Raw genomic sequence first — 23,788 nt, forward strand, 5'->3', positions numbered from 1 at the left:
GCCCGCTCAGTCTTTCTCCAGAGCAAGCGGCACCATTCCCAGTGCCTCTGAGCAGCGTCTGGCTCATCCGAGCCGTGATGTCACTGCCGGTCTCTGAACTGCATAAGAAGCCTCAGGCTGGGGCAGTCCTGTCCCCCTCTTCCCAGAGCTGGGGCCATGCTGCTGACATCACGAGGTGCCTCACCCCTGCAGGGGCGAGGTGCCACACCGCTGCTGAGATCGCTCAGAGCCTCTCCTCTAGGAGGAGAGGCTCCACGCGGCCAGAGCAAGGGGCCAACAGTGGGTGCTTTACCTCCCCAGTCAGGGCTCTCTGCTCTCCTTCCTCTTCCCCTGAGACCAGGAATTGCAAGGCACATGAGTTCCTGTCTGCAGGAAAGGGCTTCAGCCCAAGGAAAGATATTATTGTTTTTAGAAGGTCTTACTACAAACTGTAGCCTCCACCCCTGCTTTCCCGTGTGTGTGTGTGTGTGTGTGTGTGTGTGTGTGTGTGTGTCTAGGCTTCAGGCCTCAGGAATATTCCTTCCCACAGTCTTGAAAGCTACTTTTAGGCCTGGAGCACAGCTCCACCAAGAATGCAGCTAATTTCCCCACCAAAGTATAGCTTGGTGAAGGCTGGAGCATCCCCAATTGGTCTTAAGTGTTAAATCCATTTGTTCAGCTAATTCCTCCAGAACTAGCTTGTGCATTTGATACTTTGTAAACCTCAATAAATGTTCCATTGTGGCTTTATCCTCTCCAACAGTGTCTGAATGTGAATCTCTTTGGGTGAGAGTTGCCTTCTTTCTTTCTTTTTTGAATCTATCTTTATTTTATTTTTATAAATGAAATAAACACTACCAACAATATAATCAGAATCTTCAGTTTCCAACATTACAGTATTCTAAGAAAAAGAAAAAAGGGAGGATAGCAAAAGAAGGAAGAGAAAAAAGGCGGGGGAAGCATTATATTAAACTTCAATAAGAACAAACCAAATATCCAAACCATCTTATAGCACAGGAATAGAAGCAAACAATCCATTTCCATTGGCCATATATTACCATTCAGTTAATGCGTATTAATAAACATTAAAGGTTTAGCCAACAAGGAATAGTAATAATAATAATCCCATAATGATATTAATAATAAGAATACTAATAAAAAGGGGGAAAAGAAAGAAAGTTTAAGAAAAGGATGGGTGAGAGTTGCCTTCTTGGCCATAGACGCTCTATTGCCAGTGTCTAAAGATCCTTTATAAGCGGGTATGTGAGACTTGTTAGAATGTGTGCAAGTGTGAACACAGGTCTCACTAGGGCACATCACAAAACAGATTTTGAGGTATGAAATTTGTGACAGTTGAATTTGTGACAGTTGACAGCTTAAGATGTTTTTTATCTGATATCTTCCAAAAATCACAATAACAATGAAATAATATCCTTAAAGCACTCAAATGTTGGATTTTGAGATAAAATCTTTACATTCAGAATGATAATTCCCATTTCATGTTCAACATTTTGCATTCAAAATGTATATGGTGTTGGCAAAATATTGGAAATCAGCAACTATTCCAAGTACTAAGGAATAGCTGCTTGAACTATTAGAACTGGCTCATATGAACAAATTGACAGAGATGGTCCATAAAAGAGATGGGATAATGCTCCAAACAGATTTTTTTCTTGAAATGGAACCCATATGTTAGGAATAGTGTTCATGTGTGTGTGTGTGTGTAAATCTATATTCAGGATAGGATGGAGTGGTACTACACTGTAATGTATTGGTTTGTTGACTCCCCCACCCCTTCTCCTGTTACAGTTATTTGATTGTTTTTGTATTTGTTTCTAAATAAATGTATTTTTTAATGTTGGATTTTGAGATAAAATTTCACATTCAGAATGAGAATTCCCATTTCAAATTCAACATTATGCATTCAAAATGTCCATGGCAAAATTACAAATGTTTGAAAATAGTTATGAATATCCATTTCTGACTTTATGTTCATCATTTTAACATGTTTGACCCAAAATAAGTCCCAATCTCCTGTGCTTCGAATTCACAAGTGGGCTGATGCACCATTCCTTTTTTCCAGCTCTGTTCGTATCTTCTAGCAACAAAAGAGCAACTGTAGTGTGCCAAAGCCTAAGGAGGTGTAGCTTCTGTTGGCATTGCACAGCCTCGATCTTCTGGAGCCTTTACATCCTGACACGTAACCTCAGGCTCCATCATCCAGTTTTGACCTCCTCTCTTTTGATATATGAGTACAGGCCCTGGATCTCCAACACACCCTTCCCTGCCCAGCTGCAATTGTCCTTGAAAATTGCCCCCTGCATGTCCATTGAGTTGAAAAATGCCTTCTATTGGCACCAGTTGAGACTTATTGCTCTGGGGAATAGACGTGGGGCAGTGGGCAAAAGACCCGCGACTGGGGGCCCATGAGCCTAGGCCTAGCAATGCCACTGGCCCTGAGTGTGGGCTGGCACCCCCTGCCTTTGGGAACAATCATGTCATGTGCTGCAAGGAGCCATGGGAGAGCTCATCCCTCCCTCAGCAACTCTCTGTGCATCCTAGGGAGGCCCAGTTGCTGCGTGGGGCACCCTTGCACAAGGGGAAGCCAGGCGAGGGTGGAGCTGTGCACTTCCTTGGCTGGACCTTCTGGGCACATCAGTGGAGGCTATTAGCACTGGATCAGGCTGAGGGCCGATGGGTCGTGGACTTCTGATGCTACTGGCTTGGAAACCTGGTTATGTTCCCTGTATCACAGTGGTCCTTTGGACTGGTGAATGGCTTATAAGAAATTAGAAGGCCAGAACAAATACTCAGTGTGTTATTTTTAATATACATAATTTCTTGTCAACCCCAAGGCGAAAACACTCTCAGATATAGATATATATAGATATAGATACACACACACACACACACACACACACACACATCAAGAGGCATCAAAGTCCTTCAGGATCAGCAGGGGTAGGAAGGGCTGCAATGGGTCAAGAAGGGGCCCATAAGAAGGGCACTCCAACCCGCTTCCATCCCGGACTTCTAAAGACACCCCAATCCACCTTTGGGAACAAGGCCTTATTTGAGGGTGAAATATGGAAGCCATCCTCCAAAAGCCCTTTATGAGAGCCAGAAAAGAGAACAAAAGCCCACCACTCTCCCTGCCCATCCTGGGAATCCAGCATCTGCAAGGGGGGGGGGTCTGAGTTTGGTCTCTGCACTCATCGTGGGATGATGGAGAACTGGTAGAAGGGCGGGATGCTGGCAAAGCCGCTCTCCTGGGGCATTGGGTCAATGTCCTGGGGGGCCTGGAGGGGCTTCAGCCAGAATCTCTGCAGGACGGTGGTGAAGAAGAGGAAGAGCTCCATGCGGGCCAGCGCTTCGCCCAGACAGATCCGCTTGCCTGCGAGGGAAGGAGGAGAGTAATCAGCAGGGAAGGACCCAGCAAGCTTTGCAGCTGGTGCCTGGCTTAGGCCAGGGGGGTCGGCCTCCTCAGGATTGTGGCCAGAGCAGCTCATCTCCATGTGTGTTGTACCTTGGAAAATCCAGAATGGCTCAAGCATTCAGCAAGACAAGTAAGAGCGGGGGTGGGGGGTAGAGCAGCCTTCCCCAACCTGGTGCACTCCTGATGTTTTCGGCTACAACTTCCAGCCTTCCTGGCCACTGGCCATGCTGGCTGGGGCTGTTGGGAATCAAAGTCCAAAACATCCGTCGGGCACTGGGTCGGGGAGGACTGGGGTAGAGATTTGTGAAATAATACGTGGGGTGGAGGAAGTGGGGAGAGAGAGGAGTGTTTCTGCAACTCAGGGTCATCCAATGAACCTGATAGGCAGGACTTCCAGGACAGGCAAACAGACGTTCTTCCTTCTTTCCAGTGTGTGTGTGTGTGTGTGTGTGTGTGCGCGCGGGGGGGGGGGGGGGGCTGACAGATTGTTGTTGGCCCAAGAGGTAGCGATGCCTACTCTGTGAAAGAGCTCCACAGGGGAATTAGAGTAAGTCATGATGATGGAGGTGGAGGGGAAGTGGCCACTAGTCGTGATGACTATATGCTACCTCCAAGATCACAAGCAGATTGCCACTGAATAGTTGCTGATCTGCAGGATTATTACCTGTGTGACCATCTGCGCGGGTCCCCTGGGTATGTACTCAGTTCAAGAAGGCTGGATCAGAGGCAGAACTCAGAGGCTCTGCATGACGGGTCTGATCCTAGTCCTCTGCAGATGCTGGCGTGCGGGCCCACCTTGCACCTCCTGCTCCCCAACAGCCTGGCTTCCGGAAAGCCTCCCCACGGTCTATCAATGGCCTCCATTCGCCACGATGGTGCCTATGTGGGACTTGGGGGTCATTACTGGCAGCCAGTGCGACTCCTCCAGAAGTGGTGTACTATGATCCCGGGAAGGGGTCTCACTCAGCAGCCACTGGGACAACCTCGTGCAGCTCACTGCAGTAGTCCAGTCCTGTGGTTAACAGTGCATGGACCACTGTGGTCAGGCCATCACTGTCCCGGAACGGCGGTAGTGGGCAGGCCAAGCGAAGCTGGCAAAAGCCCTCCTCGCTGCGGCAGCCACTGGTGCCGCATCAGACCGTGGCGGATCCAGGCACACCCCGAGCGACGCGCCTGATCCTGGAGAGGGAGTGCCACCCCAATTCCCCAGGGAGGCGGTGGGCTCTCCCCACTGGAGGCCTTCAAGACGAGGCTGGGCAGCCACCTGTCAGGGATGCTCTGACCTGGATTCCTGCATTGCGCAGGGGGTTGGACTCGATGGCCTTGTAGGCCCCTCCCAACCCTACTATTCTATGATTCTATGACTCTATGATCCCCCACAGGCCACTTCCCTAATGCCCAGATATGGGAACCACCTCTCCACAGTGCCTCTGCCTCAGGATTCCTCCTCAGCTTACTGCCCTCATCCAGCTCGGAGGGGATCCTCATGTGAAACTCCACACCTGCTTTGGCAGAAACAAGAGTTCCCTTGGTGTCTGCGGCTCATGGCTGAACTATGCCCCATCCCATCCCGCCATTCCTGCGTTAGAGACTCTTTCCAGCAGGTGTTGCCCGTATCCTCGTGTCCACCATAGCGGCCTCACGCTTCTGCTGCCTGTTTATTTGTTAGCATGTGAGAGGGAGGCTCAGCCCCACTTCCTCCACAGTCCCCAAGGCTGGCCGCCCTCCTTCCAGTGCACACGGCATCAGGGTTATTGGCGTGGGCAGAGGTGCGTTCGCAGGAATAAGGAAGCATCTGTGCACATTTTTACCATAAAAAGCGGGGGAAGCAGATTAGAGATGTGCGAAAAAGCCATTGTGTAAAGGACTCTATGTCAGGAGAGATCTAGCCACTGCCAGAATGGCTGTTTGCTAGAGGAGACCCACCTTCACAGGTTCAGACAGCGAGCATGTGAAAGCAAAGCAAAAGGGATGGGCCCCTTCTCATTTGCGGAAGTGCTCAGGAGGGTGGCTCTACCTGAGGAGAAGGGCACAAAGGCGTCGTTCTTCTTGAAGCGTCCGTTCTCATCCAGGAAATGCCCTGGGTTGAAAGCATCTGGGGTCGGAAACTTTGTGGGGTCATGCAGGACGGTGGTGAGCATGGGGTAGATTTCTGTGCCCTAGGGAAGAGACGGTGTGGAGGTCAGAACTGCACAGAGGCAGCAGCAAGAACAAGAGCTCTGCGGCTGTGGTCCGCAGACCACTGGTGGTCCATGAGCTCCATTCACATCATCTGTGGAAAGGATGTGGAACAGTCAAGAGTACTGGCCCTGTATGGGGAGGCCCTTTTGACCAGGGCAGGATTAACAAGGCGGTTAACCCAGCCCTGGGCTGTGGGCCATAAAGGTTCAGACTGTGAGGCTGGCCTGGTCCACTAGTATTTCCAGTGAAGCGTCTTCAGCACTGGGCAATGGCCCCAGTGCTGAAGAGATGATTTGATTGACGTATGAGCTACCTCTTTGCCTTGATTTGTAGAACAACCAGAACAAAGTTTACTAAGAGATTTACGGAGATTCCCGGGAACTTTCAGCTGGTCTGTGGGGGACCAAAGTTTGAGAACCGCTGACCCAACGAGAACGTGTGACCCAGTGATCCGCCCCCAGCTAAGTTCTCCTCCTTATTATGTCTACGAAGTGCTGCCGGTGTGCGGTGTAGCCGTGTGGGTAGCTGGCCCACATAAGTATGGCGCTGACCTCAGGGAGCTCAACTGACCTGTCCGCCGCAAATGCTACCCGATGGGCTGAGCTACAGGAACAGCTGTCCGCCTCTGCCTGCAGCCGGGCTTAAGCCCTTCAGCCAGGCTGAGAGGGGGATGCCAGTGGAGGAAACTGGGATCCCACTTGGGGCCCCATTTGTTTCATGAATGGCCAGGAAGAAGGAGCCCAGGCTTTTAGGCAGAGAGGCCTCCGGAGCAGGCCCCACCATGGCTCAGGCCAAAGAGCCATCTAGCCCAGCATGCAGCTTCTGGCTGTGGCCACCCGGATGCCCCTGAGGAGCTCTCAGTCCTCCTTGAGGATGCTGACCCCATTCTTGGACATAGCCATCAGGACCTGCAGTCAATACCTTCCGCGGGCAAATTACGGGCTGAGTGAAGCAGCCCCTCGTTAGCAGATGCCCGTTGGCGGCTTGGCTTAAAGCAGGTAAAGCAGGATCCCGCGAATATTGCTAAGCTCTCCAAGAGGTCGCTTGGCTGCGCTGCCCCCTGACCTTCCCGCACCATGCACCTCAGGGATGACGTAGCCTCGGAATTCGGTGTCGCGCGTAACCGAGTGGGCCACGTTCATGGGGATGAGGTCGCTGACCCTCTGCACTTCGTGGATGACGGCGTCCACGTACGGCATCTGGCTCCGGTCTTCAATGGTCGGGACGCGGCTCTGGCCAATCACTCGGTCAATTTCCTCGTGCATCTTTGCTGCCAAATGCATTCCAACAATCAGTTACTTTGATTTCTAACTCCAAAATGGAGCTGAGTTTCTGACTGCAGCTTAGCTCAATGGACCCCCATCTTTAGAGCCTGTGAGATGCTGAGGGATAAACCGCCCAGGTGAGGGCAGTTGCCTGTTAGCCCAGGCCCAGGGCTTCCTTGAGCCAGTTGGCTGGACTGTGGAAGAGTGGCCGGAGGACTAGATGGAGCTGCTTTGTCTGACCCAGCATGGTCAGTTCTGACAGAGAAGGCCCATTTGATCCTAGCACTCTCTGCAAAGCACAAAGTTGGAAGGTGGCAACTTCGTACTCACACAGAGATACGTACAGAAACACACATAATGCTTAACTCTGAAACTGCTCTTAACCTAAGACTGAAACAGAATTGTACTGATCGTATTGTACTGATTGTATTAGTGCATTAGTACTAATGCATTGTACTAATGCATATGGGTATAATCAGTACAGAGATTAGTGTGGTGAACCGTTGGGGATATGAGCTTTGCCTCAGAACATCATTAGGAGCTCAAAACGTAGAGCAGAAAGGTGTCAGTGGAATAAACTTCCGTTAGATAAGAAGAGGGTTCACAGTAATGAACTGTGAACAACAACAAAGATCAACTTGGCAACAATGCAAAATCCAAAAAAAGATTTAGAATTTTATCACAGTTGGACTTGAAAAACACTTTTTGTACTCAGAACTGAATTCTACCAGTATCCCGTAGGACATTGATATATATGTCCGCAATTGTGTATTGGTACTTAGTGTTTGGGGAGATATATATATATATATATATGTGTGTGTGTGTGTGTGTGTGTGTGTGTGTGTTTAATGGATATATATGTTTGTAAAACACTCAGAGTAAGTTGTACTGTGTGTTGGTCTTGGGTCTTGGCTGTGGTGGAATTGTACTCGATCAGGCTTGGACAAGCTGTTTCTTGACCTGGGGAGACGCCCTAGGGTGGATCTTAATAGCCATTGTTACAGGGTGTTTGCTTGCCCGGGTTTCTCCCCTCTGTACCTTGCACCTCCGGGTATTTCATCAGCAGCAGAAACCCGTATCTGAGGGTGGAGCTGACAGTCTCCGTCCCGGCAAAGAACAAGTTAAGGGTGGTGAGCTCCAGGTTCCTGATGTTGAATTCACTGGATGGGTTGTCTTTTTCCTAGGAACAAATAATCATTAGAACATTCCTATCTGGATGGCTGATGGGAACAGGAGGGGGGGACAGGAGGCCCCCTTGTTCTCTGTTGACAGTGGCCATGGGGAAGTGTTTTGTGCCTGCAGGGTGAACAAAGACCAGACTAGCTAAATGTAGCATTAGGTCTTGCATTAGACCTTTCAGCTGGCTATTTAACATCGACGTGAAATGTTCACTGGGAGAAGTCATCAGCAGGTTTGGACTGAAGTGTCATCTTCAGAAACGTAGTCCAGGAGCTTCAGCTGGTGCAGAACGTGGCCACCCGAGTGTTGGTGGGGGCACGGTGATTCGATCGTGTAAGGCCTATACTGCGCCAGCTGCACTGGTTGCCAGAGTCTTTCTGAGCCCTATTTAAAGTGGTTTTTTAACTTTTATTTTATTTCTGACATTTATATCCTGCCTTTGTTCTCTTGCGAGGAACCCGAGGCAGCTTACATGATCCTCCTCGTCCTCTCCTGTTTATCCTCGCAAAATCAACACCGTGCAGTAAGTTGGTCTGAGCCTGAGAGTCAGTGACCAGGACGCCCAGTGAGCTTCAAGGCTGAGGGGGGACTTGAACCCTGATCTCCCAAGTCCCAGTCCAGCGCTCCAGCCGCGATACCACACTGGCTCTCTTTAAAGCCTTAAATGGTTTGGGACTGAACTACTTGAAAGACTGTCTACACCCATATCTGCCTTTGTTGTTTATTCGTTCAGTCGCTTCCGACTCTTCATGACTTCACGGACCAGCCCACGCCAGAGCTTCCTGTCGGCCGTCGCCACCCCCAGCTCCCCCGCACTTTAAGATCAGCATGCCCTCCTCATTTGTCCACCTGTGAGAAAGCTTTGGCATGAGCAAACAGAGTGCTGCAAATAGTATAGAGACTGTAGAGCTCCAAATTTGGTTTTAAGCCATTGCTTAGTGTGCTTCGATCCTTGGTCTGTTAACGAAAGGATGGTGGCTTTTGATTTCCTGGCACACCTTTTGTCAGGTGTAAAAGACACTGCATCCATTTGTGTAAGCAGGAGATTGCGTGTCTGCAAATACTGAGTGGCTCCTTAATCTTCATGTGAGCCTAGTCGTTCGGCAGTCCCCGCCCACCTCATGCCCCAGCAAGGTACCTTCTCCATCTGGATGAGGAAGCAGTCGATGAAGTCCCGAGGGGAGTCGGGGTCGAGGGTCTGCTGGCTCTCCTTCACTCTCTTGGCAATGAAGAGCCTCATGCCTCCCAAAAGGTCATAGACCTTGGTGTGGGGCCCTGGAAAGTACTTCAGGAAATCCACATATATGTCGTAAAACTGCAGGAGAAGAGGTCGTGCCGAGTAAATGACCTGCAATTCTTCCACGGGACACGCAACACTACCTTCGTTTGCCCCGGGGAGGTTTTCTGGAGATGCTATCATGCAGGGGGAACCTACAAAGGGCAGACTTCCTGCGTCTCCTGTCCGTCATCTTAATGAATCAGTGCAAAACTACAAAAGTCCACGTTGCAAGAGAGAGCAGCAGTGGGGCTGAGCGCTACTGCTGTCCTCATGCCTTCAACCAATGGAAGGGCCTCTTTGCTCTGCCTGGGAAATTTGAATCTTTAAACGGGTTTTTGGAACAAAATATTTAATGTAGGACCCCCCCACACACACACACACACACTAAGGCATGGAGAGCTCTTTAATGGACCGATACCACTAAAAGTGCAATATGAGATTTAGGGGAAGTCCCTGTGAATGCACGTTTGCTGCCTGCAGGAATGGTAGGAAGTCTGTTTGGTAGGCGAACCCCCGCCCCCGCACCCCCACTCTCCAGCCTAACCTGTTTGTAATCCTCCCAGGCTCGTTACAGGCTAACTGTTTTGGGTGGAGAATGTTGACAAGGCAGCTGTGGCGCAGGAAGGGGAATTGGCCCCTCCGGTATGCCAACGGGTTCGCCAGGGGCCCGGGGACAGTGAAGGCTTTATCCGGTTGGGCTGCGGGCATGGGAGCGGGAGAAGCCCAGTGAGAGTGGCCAATGATGTAAGAGGGGCAAGGAGGGCAGGGAACGTGGATCTCATCCTTACTCTACCAACGTATACCCTGCCCTTGGATAATGAACATTTCCAAGGTGCCAAAGATTAACAAACAAAAAACAAACCAATAAAGTCACAAAACAAAAAATAAAGCAAGCATAAAAGCCTCCCCCAGTTTGGTGACCTCCAGATGTCTTGGGCTGCAACTCCCATCACCCCCAGCCCATGGCCATGCTGGCTGGGAATGATGGGAGTTGCAGTCTTTCTCCTCGTTTTTGACTGAACACAAAGGGGGGAGTTGGTGAGTTGAAGTCCTCCACCCTGGGGGTACCTGAGCCCAGGCTGTGCTCATGCCCAGGAAACTGTCGTTCATCATCTTCAGGAGGGCCTGGAATTCCTGGTCTCCATAGTCAAAGCGGTTGCCAAAGACGATGGAGCAGATGACGTTGGAGACTGCGCGGCTGAGGAAGAAGGTGGGGTCGAAGGGCTTCTCTGGAGCACAAGGGCGGAGAGGAAGAAGGGAGCATCACCGTACCGAAGGCCCCATTATTGACTGGAGGATGTAGCAGAGGGCATCTGGAGTAACTGCAAAATCTGCCCCTGCCTCCATCCTCTAGTCTAGCCATCCTTAACCTTTAAAGTGGACCGCTTAGCGATTTTAATATAGTAGGTGGTACAGAAGTATTTTCAGAAATAAATAAATGAGCACATAAACAAAGAAGACTGGATGCCCTGCTTTGGACCACAACGCCCAGCATTCCTGACCATTGGCCATGTTGGTTGGGGGTCATCGGAGTAGAAGGCAAAAACATCTGCAGGGCACCCAGTTAGGAGACTGGCCTAATCCATGTCTAAGTCAGAGAGGTGCCTGTGACCTGTTTCCTCGAAGATGTAGGACAGGACATTTGGAATAACAGCACAATCTGCCTCCCCCTCCCCATCCAGCCTTTCATTTGTGTCCAACTCAGAGTGGTGTCTCCTGCTCTCAGGAGGGAATTCTATTTCTCCCTCCCTCCCCGCTCATTTGGAATGAGGGAAAACCCACGTCTGTACAATGCCACTTCCCCCTTTCCTTTATTCTCCCAGTTCCTTTTCACTACTTCCCCTCAACCGATATTTGGACAATAGTGATGCTCAAGATCCCCGGCCTTTCCTTCTTCCTCCCTGCCCCCTCCCTGCTCACGGCTGGTCTTCTGAAATTCCTCCAGCAGGAACTGGGCCTCCTCCTTGATCCGGTCCTCGATGCTTTTTTTCCCCATTCCGAAATTCCTCAAGATGGTGAGGGAGAACCGCCGCAGCTGCTTCCAGCGCTCCCCTTCAGCAAATGCCACCCCTGGGGAAATGGGAAATGGAAAAGAAATGGAATATCCTCCAGGAAAGAGCGGAAGGGATGCTGTTCTTGCAAGGCCAAGCTGCTCGCCTCACCATATCCTTGGAAGGTCCTTTCCAGAGTAGGGTTGGTTTTCCTTCCGCTGAATTCTTCGGCCTTGTCTACCAGGGCCTCCTTCACGGCATCATGTCCACATAAGACCACAATCGGACGAGTTCCAAAATAGACGGTGAACACTGGGCCATATTTTTCACGCAGCTGCACAAGAAAACAACCAAAGGCTTATTATTATTTTTAATGGGGAAATCTTTTATCCAGTGCTTCCTTTTTTAAACAGTGCCTTGACTGTTGTGATGGCTACTGGAATCAGTGGCTTTAAAAGAACATCAGTTCTCTATCCACCAACTTGGATGGGTTTACAAGGGGATCATTGGACAAATTCATGGAGGATAAGCGTATCAGTGGCTTCCTGATCACGATGGCTCCAGGTGCAGAAGCAGCATGCCTCTGAATGCCGATTGCTGGGGAGCAGGAGCAAGAGGATGCCATTGTGGTCCTGTCCTGCTTCTGGGCTTCCCATTAGGGCATTTGGCTGGCCACAGTGGGACAGGATGCTGGGCTAGAGATGGACCTATCATCTGATCCAGCACAGAAGAGGACAGGTCTTTCAAGAGCTGTGAGCCATGACAACTATCTGGAGCCCCCTTGTCCAAATGACATCAGCAGATCTTCTTACAAGGTGAGCTGCCTTGGAGGTCCTGTTTTTGGAACACAATGGCAGGATAAAAACATTTTAATAAATAAATACATTTAACAAATAAGAGACCAGAAAAACCACAGGGGGGAAACCCTCACACTGTTAACACACCAACATTTTATCACCAGGGAAACACAAACAAAGATGATCAAAGGAAGGTATTACTCAGTTATTTCCCCATGTCTGGATCTCCCCAAGACATGCAATTCTTTCTCTAAGGCAGAGCAAAGTTCTAGGAAAGCATTGGACTTCAAAAATAACCCAAGCATGATTTTGATGGATCTTTTTGCAATAATTAAAGCTTCTGTGAAGTGTTCAGTTACAAGGAAGCTGTATGCAAAATTGGAAAGGAGGGAAGGTTTTGTTTGGAAACCAAACCATATCCATTTAGATTTTCCAAAAGTCTGGATGCCAAACCCCCAAACAGTTTTGGGGTTCAAAAGAAGGAAGAGGTTTATAAAAGGAAACACTTTCTGATAGTTCCTTTGGAAGCAAAATACCTAGCAGTCATCATGTTTAGTATGTACTTTGTTGCACTTTTTGAGTGCTGAAAGTGCTTCACATCCATTATTTGAACAATCCTTACAACAACCCTACCAGGCAGGCAGACAGTTTCACTGCTCCTTTCACCACCACCACCAGTAGTTCTGCTGCGAGCATTCAAAGCAGGAAAGCATTTCACAGGGTCTTTTCGGATGGGGGGCTCCAAGCGTCGCCCACAACGGACATTGTGCAGCTCTTCTGTCTTTCCCTCCTTACTTCTCTGAGGTAAGATGACAGACTGAAGAAGTGGTGGGAAAGTACAGGAGAGTTACAAGTAGAAGATGATGTCTTCTAGACTCCTCATAAAATTCCATGTATGAGGCAGGGCAATTGCAAAGTAAAAGACTCATCTGGAAGCACCCACAGCCACTCCCTAAAGACACTCAGTGAAGCTGTTCATAAGAATATTCAGCAAACTCTGAGACACAAAGGTTAAGAGCAACACCAACATTTGCCCATGTTACACTGGGGTAGGAGGAAACAAGCTTTCATGAACTCTAAGCAGAAGAGCCTAGAATTCTGTGAAACTCTACCAGAGAATCATAGAATAGTGGGGTTGGAAGGGGCCCACAAGTCCATCGAGTCCAACCCCCCGCTCAATGCAGGAATCCAAGTCAGAGCATCCATGACAGGTGGCTGTCCAGCCTCATCTTGAATGCCTCCAGTGTGCGAGAGCCCACCGCCTCCCTAGGGAATTGGTTCCATTGTCATATTGCTCTAACAGTCAGGAGATTTTTCCTGATGTTCAGCCGGAATCTGGCTTCATCATCTACCAAACAGACATACAGAAGACTATAGGGAGAAGGATGAAGATATTTTGGTTGGAGGGATAGGTACAGAAATATCTAGAGGAGAAGAAGAAGAAGAAGAAGAAGAAGAAGAAGAAGAAGAAGAAGAAGAAGAAGAAGAAGAAGAAGAAGAAGATACACACATGTTCTTTATTTGAGGGAAGCACAAGGGAAAGGATGAATCTATTAAGGCCTGTGCAGAAGGGGTGATGAAGATGCAAGAGGAGTAAGGAGATAGACAGATGCCTACATGAATTTTGAACATTTCCTTTCAATTGCCATTTAATTCTTAATGCCCATACTCTTGAAGGATGCTTACTGATGAGGCTTTTCTTGTGCAATCACGGTGCCTCATTCACAGAATATTACAGGTGTCCAGACCATGTTGTCTTCCATTTGTAACCTTCCCATGTTCCCCCCACAACTTCCATCTTTTTTTCTTACCAGAAAAGAACTATGTTAAGGGGAAAAAGACAAAATAGCCGCACAAGGCCTTCTGACTGGTAGCACCAGGAGCCCCCCATCTGGAAGCACCCCAACTCACCTTGAGAAGGGATTGTAAGGTTTTCCCTGGCTTGAGTTGCAGGAAATTCCCTAACAGAGGCAGAGGGGTGGGTCCCGGGGGTAGTTTCCCCTTGCGTGATATTTTCCTCTTAGCTGATATGATGACAAGGCAAGATAGGTAGATGACAAGGAAGAGGGTGACCATGCCAGCCAGCTCCATGATGCCAGTCACCTGCTGTTCTTCTTTTCCAGGGTGTGAAACCTCTCCCGTTTTGCTGGGGTTCTATGTCATTTATTGGGGCGGGGTTTGGCACCTCCCTTTGAGTTACATAAGCACACAGAGCAAACACGTTGAGTGCTTAATCCCTGAAACTGGTGCCAAATCTAATAGTCCCTTTCGTGGTTAATCAGGAAATCAACTTGATTTTGAATAGTTGATCCACAGGATCAAATAATTTTCTGGGCCTGTATTCATAAAGGTAGAAGGATTGCTAAGATATTGTCTCTTAACTGTTTTTATCTGCTATATTCCTCAAATATTATGGCATAGTTTTTACTGGCAGTAAGCCTACCTACTAAAGTCAGAAGCAAAAGAGACTCACTCAGTTTCTGCACTTCTTGAAAAGAATCATAAAGTTGAAGGCAGCTATTTAGCCACTGATATCCAGTTTAAAGCATCCCTGACAGATGGCTGTCCAGTCTTTGCTTGAATACCTCCAGCGACAGAGAGCCCAGCACCTCCCTAGGCAGTTGGTTCCACAGTCTGACTGCTCTAACCATTACAAAGTTTTTCCTGATGTTCAACCAAAATCTGCCTTCCTATAACTGAATCCTGTGATTTCATGTGCTTCTGTGTTGGATCACAGAGAACAAGTTGTGCCCCTCTTCTGTGTGATAACCCTTTAGGGACTTGAAAAGTGCTATCCATCCTCAGTACTTACTTCTTAAGGCTAAACATACCCAGTTCCTTCAATCTTTCCTCATAGGACTTTGTTTCTAGTCTCCTGATCATCCTGGTTACCCTTCTCTGAACTCATTCCAATTTAAAGTGTGGTGCCCAAAACTGGAAATATATTTAAGGTGAGTTCTGACCAGTGCAGAGTAGAGTGGAATGATTATTTCCCATGATTTTGAAACTGTACTTCTGCGGGTACAACCTAAAATTTCAGTTGCCCTTTTTGCAGCCACATCACACTGCTGACTCATATTCAGCTTGTGATCAACTCCAGCTCCAAGATCCTTTTCACACAGACTACTGCCAAGCCAGGTATCCCACATGTTATACCTGTGCATTTGATTTCTCTTTCCAAATGAAGAACTTTGAACTTGCCTTTGTTGAATTTCATTGTTATTTCTGCTCAAGATCATTTTGAATTTTGTTTCTGTTTTCCAGGGTATTAGCTATCCCACCCAATTTTGTGTCATCTGCAAATATGATAAGAATTCCCCCCCATTTCTTCCTCCAAGTCATTAATAAAAATGTTGAAGAGCACAGGGCTCAGGACTAAGCCCTGCGCTCTCCACTTTCACCCTCAACAGATCTTCTTCGCTTTCTGCCATTAGGGTGGTATCGTCTGCATATCTGAGGTTGTTGATAATTCTCCCGGCAATCTTAATTCCGACCTGTGATTCATCCAACCTGGCGTTTCTCATGATGTACTCTGCATATAAGTTAAATAAGCAGGGCGACAATCTACAGCCTTGTCATACTCCTTTCCCAATTTTGAACCACTCGGTTGTTCCATGTCCGGTTCTTACTGTTGCTTCTTGGCCCTCGTACAGGTTTCTCAGGAGACAGGTAAGGTGGTCTGGTACTCCCATCTCTTTCAGAATTTGCCACAGTTTGTTGTGATCCACACAATCAAAGGCTTTAACATAGTCAATGAAGCAGAAATAGACACTTTTCTGGAATTCTCTTGCTTTCTCCATGATCCAGCGAATGTTGGCGATTTGATCTCTAGTTCCTCTGCCTCTTCGGAACCCAGCTTGTACTTGGGGTAGTTCTCGGTTCGCATACTGCTGAAGCCTAGCTTGTAGGATTTTGAGCATCACCTTGCTGGCATGTGAAATGAGCACAATTGTGCGGTAGTTTGAACACTCTTTGGCGTTGCCCTTCTTTGGGATTGGAATGTAAACTGACCTTTTCCAGTCTTGTGGCCACTGCTGAGTGTTCCAAATTTGTTGGCATATTGAGTGCAGCACTTTAACAGCATCATCTTTTAGGATTTTAAATAGCTCGGCTGGAATACTGTCATCTCCGCTAGCTTTGTTGATCGTAATGCTTCCTAAGGCCCGCTTGACTTCACTCTCTAGGATGTCCGGCTCAAGTTCAGTGACCGCACTCTCATGGCTATCAGGGACATTAAGATCTTTCTTGTATAGTTCTTCTGTGTATTCTTTCCACCTCTTCTTAATCTCATCTGCTTCTGTTAGGTCCCTGCCTTCTTTGTTCTTTACCATGCCCGTCTTTGCACAAAACATTCCCTTGAGATCTCCGATTTTTTGAAGAGATCTCTAGTCTTTCCCATTCTGTTGTTTTCCTCGATTTCTTTGCATTGTTCATTTAAGAAGGCCTTCTTGTCTCTCCTTGCTATTCTCTGGAAATCTGCATTCAGTTGGGTATATCTTCCCCTTTCTCCCTTGCTTTTCGCTTCCCTTCTTTCCTCAGCTACTTGTAAAGCCTCCTCAGACAGCCACTTTGCTTTCTTGCATTTGTTTTTCTTTGGGATGGATTTAGTTGCTGCCTCCTGAACAATGTTATGGACCTCCGTCCATAGTTCCTCAGGCGCTCTGCCTATCAGGTCTAATCCCTGAAATCTATTCCTCACCTCCACCGTATATTCATAAGGGATATGATTTAGGTCAAAACTGAATGGTTTAGTGGTTTTCCCTAAGTTCTTCAATTTCAGCCGAAATTTTTCAATAAGAAGCTCATGATCTGAGCCACAGTCAGCTCCAGGTCTTGTTTTGACTGACTGTATAGAGCTTCTCCATCTTTGGCTGCAAAGTACATAATCAATCTGATTTCGATATCGACCATCTGGTGATGTCCATGTGTAGAGTCGCCTCTTGTGCTGTTGGAAAAGCGTGTTTACTATGATCAGTGTGTTCTCTTGGCAGAACTCTATTAGCCTTTGTCCTGCTTCATTTTGTACACCAAGTCCATGCTTGCCTGTTATCCCGGTGATTTCTTGACTTCCTACTTTGGCATTCCAATCCCCTATGATGAAGAGGACATCTTTTTTTGGTGTTAGTTCTAGAAGGTGTTGTAGGTCTTCATAGAACTGATCAACCTCAGCTTCTTCGGCCTCAGTGGTTGGGGCATAGACTTGAATTACTGTGATGTTGAATGGTTTGCCTTGGATTCATACTGAGATCATTCTGTTGTTTTTGAGATTGTACCCCAGTACTGCTTTTCCCACCCTTTTATTGACTATGAGTGCTACTCCATTTCTTCTAAGGGATTCTTGCCCACAGTAGTAGATATAATGGTCACCTGAATTAAATTCGCCCATGCCTGTCCGTTTTAGTTCACTGATTCCCAAGATGTCCATGTTCAATCTTGCCATGTCATGTTTGACCACCTCCAGCTTACCTTGATTCATTGACCTTACATTCCAGGTTCCTAACAATATTGTTCTTTACAGCATCGGACTTTCCTTTCACCACCAGACAAATCCACAGCTGAGTGTCCTTTCAGCTTTGGCCCAGCTGCTTCACTCTTCCTGGTGCTACTTGGAAATATCCTCTGCTCTTCCCCAGTAGTATACTGGACACCTTCCGACCTGAGGGGCTCATCTTCCAGCGTCGTATCTTTTAGCCTTGTGATACGTTCCATGGGGTTTTCTTGGCAAGAATACTGGAGTGGGTTGCCATTTCCTTCTCCAGTGGACCACTTTTTGTCAGAACTCTCCACCATGACCTGTCCATCTTGAGTGGCCCTGCACGGCATAGCTTATGGCTTCACTGAGTTACGCAAGCCCCTTCGCCACAACAAGGCAGTGATCCATGAAGGGGAAGAGGACATGAATACACTGAAAATGTTTTTAGAGCCATGTGAGGCGAAGGTTGTGAGCCTTGTGCTTCCAATGCACATGTGGGCCGGGGCACCTTTCTGTCTCTCTAGCTCTGTTCATATGTCCTGGCAGCAGAAGAACAACTCCAGTGTGCCAAAGCCGAAGGAGGGGTGGCTTCTGTTGGTATCACACGGCCCTGATCGTTCTCTGCTTTGGTTCCACTCAACCATAGAGGACTCCTCCCTTGTTTTTCTGCTCTCCTCTGCCCCTTTCCCTTTTGGGTAATTATGTTGGTTACCAGCAACTCAACTGGCACTTGCCCAGCCAAAGGCTGAGCACAAAACCAAGGCTGGTGTTTACAACCTTTTCTCTCTAATCTAGGATGCTGGCAGGGGAAGCATTAAAAACAACAACACAATTTTCTAAGTAGAATCACCAGAGGTAGAAAATAACCATTTCTTTCCTGGTTTAAATACCTCCTTTAAGACCACTGCACCATTCTGTTCCCTTCCAAAAGTGAGAATAAAAGCCAGAAGTGCCATTTTTTTCTCATGCTAGAAGGATGAAGTGACAAAGAATCTTGTAGTGCCTTGAAGACTAACAAATGTATGATGGCCATCAGTCTTTAAGGTACTACAAGATTCTTTCTTGGTTTTGCTGCAAGCTCCCATACTGGAGGTTGTTCCCTCTAGGGCTAATTGGCAGATTTAAGGTCTGTTTGTACATGAGCATTTGTAGAAGATCAAAGGTCCTTATTAGCTCACAATGGATCTGAAGTTGGAATGGAGGGTGCCAATTTGGAGAACTTTGTTTTGTTTTCCTTCCTAAAACTCTCTTTCATTTCTTTTTCTTCTCTTTTTCCTTTCACCTGATTTTCGTTTGTAGGGCATTTTTGCTCAAGGGTTGTTGTTTTTTTCTTCTTCTGGTAACACACTTCCAAAATTGGAGAGGGAGAGAAAAACAAACAAAAGATTGAAGAAACATTTCCCACCAGAAAATGTCAGGGAGGATTTAATTAACTGTGACTGGACCACAAATGTGGATTCATAAACTGGGATTAACACCCTTCTCTGGCTACAGAAAGATGAGCATGTTTCCCAGGAGGGTGCAGGTGAGGGGCGTATTAAATTACCTGGGCACACTCATTGCCAAGGGATGAAGCACTTTGAAAGGCTATCAGGTTACCTCTCTGGGAAAGTGTGTAGGCAGTTCATAGTGGTGGGTGGGGCTCTTTCTGGGGCAGAGGAACATTGGCCCTTGGGTTGGGTTGTGGCAAAGGAGACGGGGGGGAGTAGCTTTTGGAACTCCAGGCACGTGGCTCTTCCTTGCGCCGCATGGAGGCCCTTGCATAAGAATCGGCGGCACTCCTGAGGGGGGCACAAAAGGAGCAAAACCAATAGCAGCTGCCCTGCTCCTCAGAACATGCTCTTGGTTCGATCTCCATGGTCCTGGGTGCAGCCGGTCCGGTGGAGCCCTGGAGGATCACGCTGTGGCCAGCTGCGGAGGCCGTGGGCCACGGAGCACGTGCTTTGGGAGAGCGCAGGCTTTGCAGGCAGAAGTCCCAGCAGGTTCAGCCTGGGGTGCCTTAAAACAAACTTATCTCAGGGACCAGAAGTGGGGAAGACCGTAGCTTCCCCATGCAGGACTCCTGGCCCATATGCCTAATCCAGCCTGCAGAGCCTTCTGAGGTTCCACCAGGGGATGGTGCACAGAAGCAGTCTGCAGGGGACCCCCACCATGACCTCCCATCTCAGACTGGGAACATGGGCAGCAGAGAACTTGGCCAGTGCTGAGAAGAGCAGGGATGTCCAGCACCATGTGAAGCCAGAGACCTGGTCAGCACCAGAAGCAACAGGTCTGTGGCCAGCCCTTTCTCCCTGCTGAGTGGGTCACATAACCCCATTCCTCTCTCATAGAATCATAGAATAGTAGGGTTGGAAGGGGCCTACAAGGCCATCGAGTCCAACCCCCTGCTCAGTGCAGGGATCCAAGTCAGAGCATCCCTGACAGATGGCTGTCCAGCCTCCTCTTGAACGCCTCCAGTGTGGGAGAGCCCACCGCCTCCCCAGGTAATTGGTTCCAATGTCGTATTGCTCTTACAGTCAGGAAGTTTTTCCTGATGTTCAGCCGGAATCCGGCTTCCTATCACTTTAGCCCATTATTCCGTGTCCTGCACTCTGGGATGATGGAGAAGAGATCCTGGCCTTCCTCTCTGTGACAGCCTTTCAAGTACTTGAAGAGTGCTATCCTGGACAGGATATCCAATAGGATAAGAGCACTATCCTACGCAAGTACCTGGAATTGGTTCCACAGCTCCACTGCTTCCACTGGTGCAGAGAGGCGTCTAGTTTGTCTTCTCCTAACTGTCACCCTTTTCCAAGGAGTATCCTCTACTCCATTTTTCTTCACCTCAGCATTTCCCACTGCCTCATCTTGCTGTTGCTCTTCAAGCTTCTGGTCTGCCCTTTGCTGCTGTAGTTCCCCCATTCTGTCCAAGAACTCTTCGTGTTCTCTTATTCCCCGGAGGGTTGACAGTCGCCGCTCCAGTCCTCTTACTTTTTCTCCCAGCAGCGTGATCAACTTGCACTTGTTGCAGGTGTGGGCCATGTTGTTCTCAGGCAAGAAAACAAACATTGCACACACCTTGCAGGTCACCACCACTGGAGAGTCCTGTCCTTCCATTGCCTCTTTTCCCTTTTTGTGTCTAGCCTTGTGATTGTTCTAGACTAGCCTGTGCCTGCTCCTCTACTCAGTAGAGGTTAAAAGCAGAGTCCCACTGGTGTGGAAGTGTGTGTTACAAGACAAATAAATGAAAAAAGAGTTAGTTAAAAAAATAAATGAAAAAAATGTTAGGGGCCTCCCCCTTGACCTCCCTTGCCGAGCCCCCCTGGCCAACTCCTGTTTGCTCCCCCTGTCCGCTCGCTCTGTTCGCTCGCTCTCTGGGAGCTTGCCTGCTTCTGTAGTCCCTGGGCCAGCTGGAGCAGCTTGCTCTGCCCTGCTCAGCTGGGAGGCGGGAAACAACAATCGCCATGGAGAAATGCTGAAGGGGGGGGAGATTGCATCAGTGGGGGTGGCCACACCCACCTACACCATCCAGCCTGTGGAGAGCTTGATGGTGTGGTGAATCCAGCCCCCCGCCATAGATGTGTTCTGCACCCCTGGCTTATTAGGCCTTGAGCATAACATATTGGGCTAGATCAGACTTCCTCGATCGTTCCTTCAAGATGTGCTGGACAAGAAGTTTTCCCAGCTGTTTTTAAGTCTTAGCCTTACTTAACTCCTCTTAACAGGGTCTTAGTTTGATGCAACATCTCAGTGTGCCCAAGTGAGCCTAACTGCCTGGAGAATCTCACTGAAGAAATCAGTGCTAGCAAGCAATCTAGGTAAAACTGCATAACTTCAAAACTTACTGGGGGGTGGTAGATAAAACCTGAAAATTATAGGAAGGGAGATCACTCAGCCAGATGGCATTGGCTGGTAAAGATTAAATAGAAGCAAATTGCTATTTGTGTATGTGCTCTCCCCTGTTTTGTTTTGTTTTATTAATTGATTGTTAGTGAAAGATTTGTTGTGTGATTTTACTGTCTTTTATTGATACTGTAACCCTCTTTGGGATCCTTTCAGAACAAGGAATGGGTAATAAACTTTATACATGAGTTAAATAAGCAGAATTTAGGGGACTCTGATATGAGGGAACACTAATCTGGAGGGATGGAATTTGTGGGATCGTCCTTTCCTTGCGCTCATCGGCTGCTGAGTTTAGGGTGTATTTCACACATGGCCCAATGGCCCTACTGGGTCTGTGAGGCAGCTTCCTATGTTACCAGGGGAAAATGTGGTCTGTCGGCCTGCTTCTTGTTGAACTGCAGGCTCGCCTTTGGACCCCATGTTGATCTGCAGGCCTTTGAACTCCATGTCCTTCCTGAGCTGTTCCGTCTACAAGGCCGTTGTCTCTGGCCAATGATTTGATTACAAAGACAAACAAAACAGAGAGGGTGAAGTTGTGAGCACATCCAGTAAGTAGCTTAGCAATACTGCAGGTGATTGAGCTGGGCCTACCAAAGCAAGAATGTGTTGAGTCAGTTGCCCTGGAATGTTTCCAGATGTAAGGTGAGGCAAAATAAGGCAAGGGGTTTCCCCGCTCCCTCTCTCAGAATGCTAGAACTTGGCATCTTCCAAAGAAACTGATCTGCAACATGTCCAAGATGTTCCTTCTTCACACAATGGGGGAAGAGAGATTCTGTGTTTGCCATCAGTGCTTGGCTGTTTCCGCCTGCCTTGCAACCCCACACCCGCCACACCCCAGGAGCCTTCCAAAGGGAGCTGTTGCTCCTTTTGGCAGGGGTGGTGGTGAAGGTGTGGGCCGTCTCCAGGGGCCCGTCTACATGGGAAGTTTTCTCTGATGCGGCTGTGGCTTAAAGTTGTTAGGGACACATGATGTCGTAGCCAGTCCACACCAACCAGCTGCATCCCTCTTGAAAAGCCACATTTCCTCAAAGTCCGTGAAATACTCTGTCTTTTTGACTTAAAGCGGCTCCCAGGCAGTTCCCCTGCAGTGTGCCCCGTCCCTCTGCATTAAATCCCGGGCATGCCTCTGTGATGTGGCTGTGACCTGGCAGTGAGTTGGTCAAGGGGTGGGGCTGCTCCCCCCCACACACACACAATTCCCTCTTTTTCCCCATTTGCAGTAGGGCTGCTTTCACAATAAGTAGCCTCCTTTAGGGATGTACGAAAGTCACTTGCCTTTTACAAAATTTGATTCGCAGTGGGGGGGAGGCGCTCCATCCCTCCCCCCGAAATTCTGGCCGGGGGGGAGGCATCCCGTCCCTCCCCCCCGAAATTCTGGCCGGGGGGGGGAGGCACCCCGTCCCTCCCGCCATGAATCCTGGCCGGCCGGGTCTGCAAATGGTGGCAGTCGTAGCCGCCGCCGTTTGCGTCCCTGCAGTCAGCCGTGATAGGCTATGTAAATGCTTATGTAGCCTATCACGGCTGAGTTAAAAAAAACAAACCACGTGTACGCAAATGCGTTCCTTATTTTGGCACGTCTAGTCTACGTAAACATTTACGTAGACTATGGCGAAAATAAGGGGAACGCAAATAGCGTAGATCGCTACGCCAAAATAGCGTAAATCGCTACGCCAAAATAAGGAACGCAAATGGCGGCGCCCATGGGCGCCGCCATTTGCGTACACGCGGTTTTGTTTTTGTTTTTTAACTCAGCCGTGATAGGCTACGTAAACATTTACGTAGCCTATCACGGAATTTTTTTTAAATCTAGCCGTGATAGGCTACGTAAATCTTTACGTAGCCTATCACGTTTTTGGATGTTTTTTTTTAAAACTTGGAAATGGCAGCGGCGGCAGCTGGTCGGAAGACCGGCCGCCACAGCTGCTGCCGCCGAACCGCCACCGAACCGCCGCCGGATCCGCCGCCGCCAGGAGGATTTGCCCAAGGTAAGTCCGGGGCGGGGGGGCAGACTGTTTCGCCACCGATTTCGAGATTTGTGGCGAAATTCTCTGACATCCCTAGTCCTTTTCCCATTCATAGTATCAGTGGCCCTGTTTCATTCACACTAGTGGAGTACCCAGTTCATATGTAGTGCACCATAAAGAATACGCAGAGCAGGAGAAAGGGTGGCCAGCCGCTGTTTCGCAGTCGCGCAATGCACCTGCAGCGAAGGGACACACAGACGGGAAGGAGAAAGGGCAGCCAGTGCAGCACGGGGGCCTGGACAGGGCTGGGAACAAGCCTCCCCAATCACAGACTTGTGCTGGGTCGCCCCTCCAGAGCAATG

The 23,788-nt window shown here is 48.6% G+C and overlaps 1 protein-coding gene across 1 annotated transcript; it reads right to left on the reverse strand.

The window, feature by feature from the left end:
* Positions 1–817: 817 nt before the first annotated feature.
* On the reverse strand, positions 818–14,235 carry LOC146337428 (cytochrome P450 2G1-like). The gene is made up of 9 exons (XM_084814562.1): positions 14,019–14,235; positions 11,482–11,644; positions 11,240–11,389; positions 10,388–10,548; positions 9,179–9,355; positions 7,900–8,041; positions 6,679–6,866; positions 5,433–5,574; positions 818–3,373 (listed from the first exon to the last, which is right to left on the reverse strand). Exons 1-9 carry the CDS (start codon positions 14,196–14,198, stop codon positions 3,192–3,194), a joined length of 1,485 nt encoding a protein of 494 aa, XP_084670688.1. The 5' UTR covers positions 14,199–14,235; the 3' UTR covers positions 818–3,191.
* Positions 14,236–23,788: the final 9,553 nt, after the last annotated feature.

This window comes from Heloderma suspectum, chromosome 10, assembly GCF_057233095.1.
Source record: "Heloderma suspectum isolate Gila_16-S chromosome 10, 16-S_ref, whole genome shotgun sequence".
Taxonomy (NCBI): Eukaryota; Metazoa; Chordata; class Lepidosauria; order Squamata; family Helodermatidae; genus Heloderma; species Heloderma suspectum.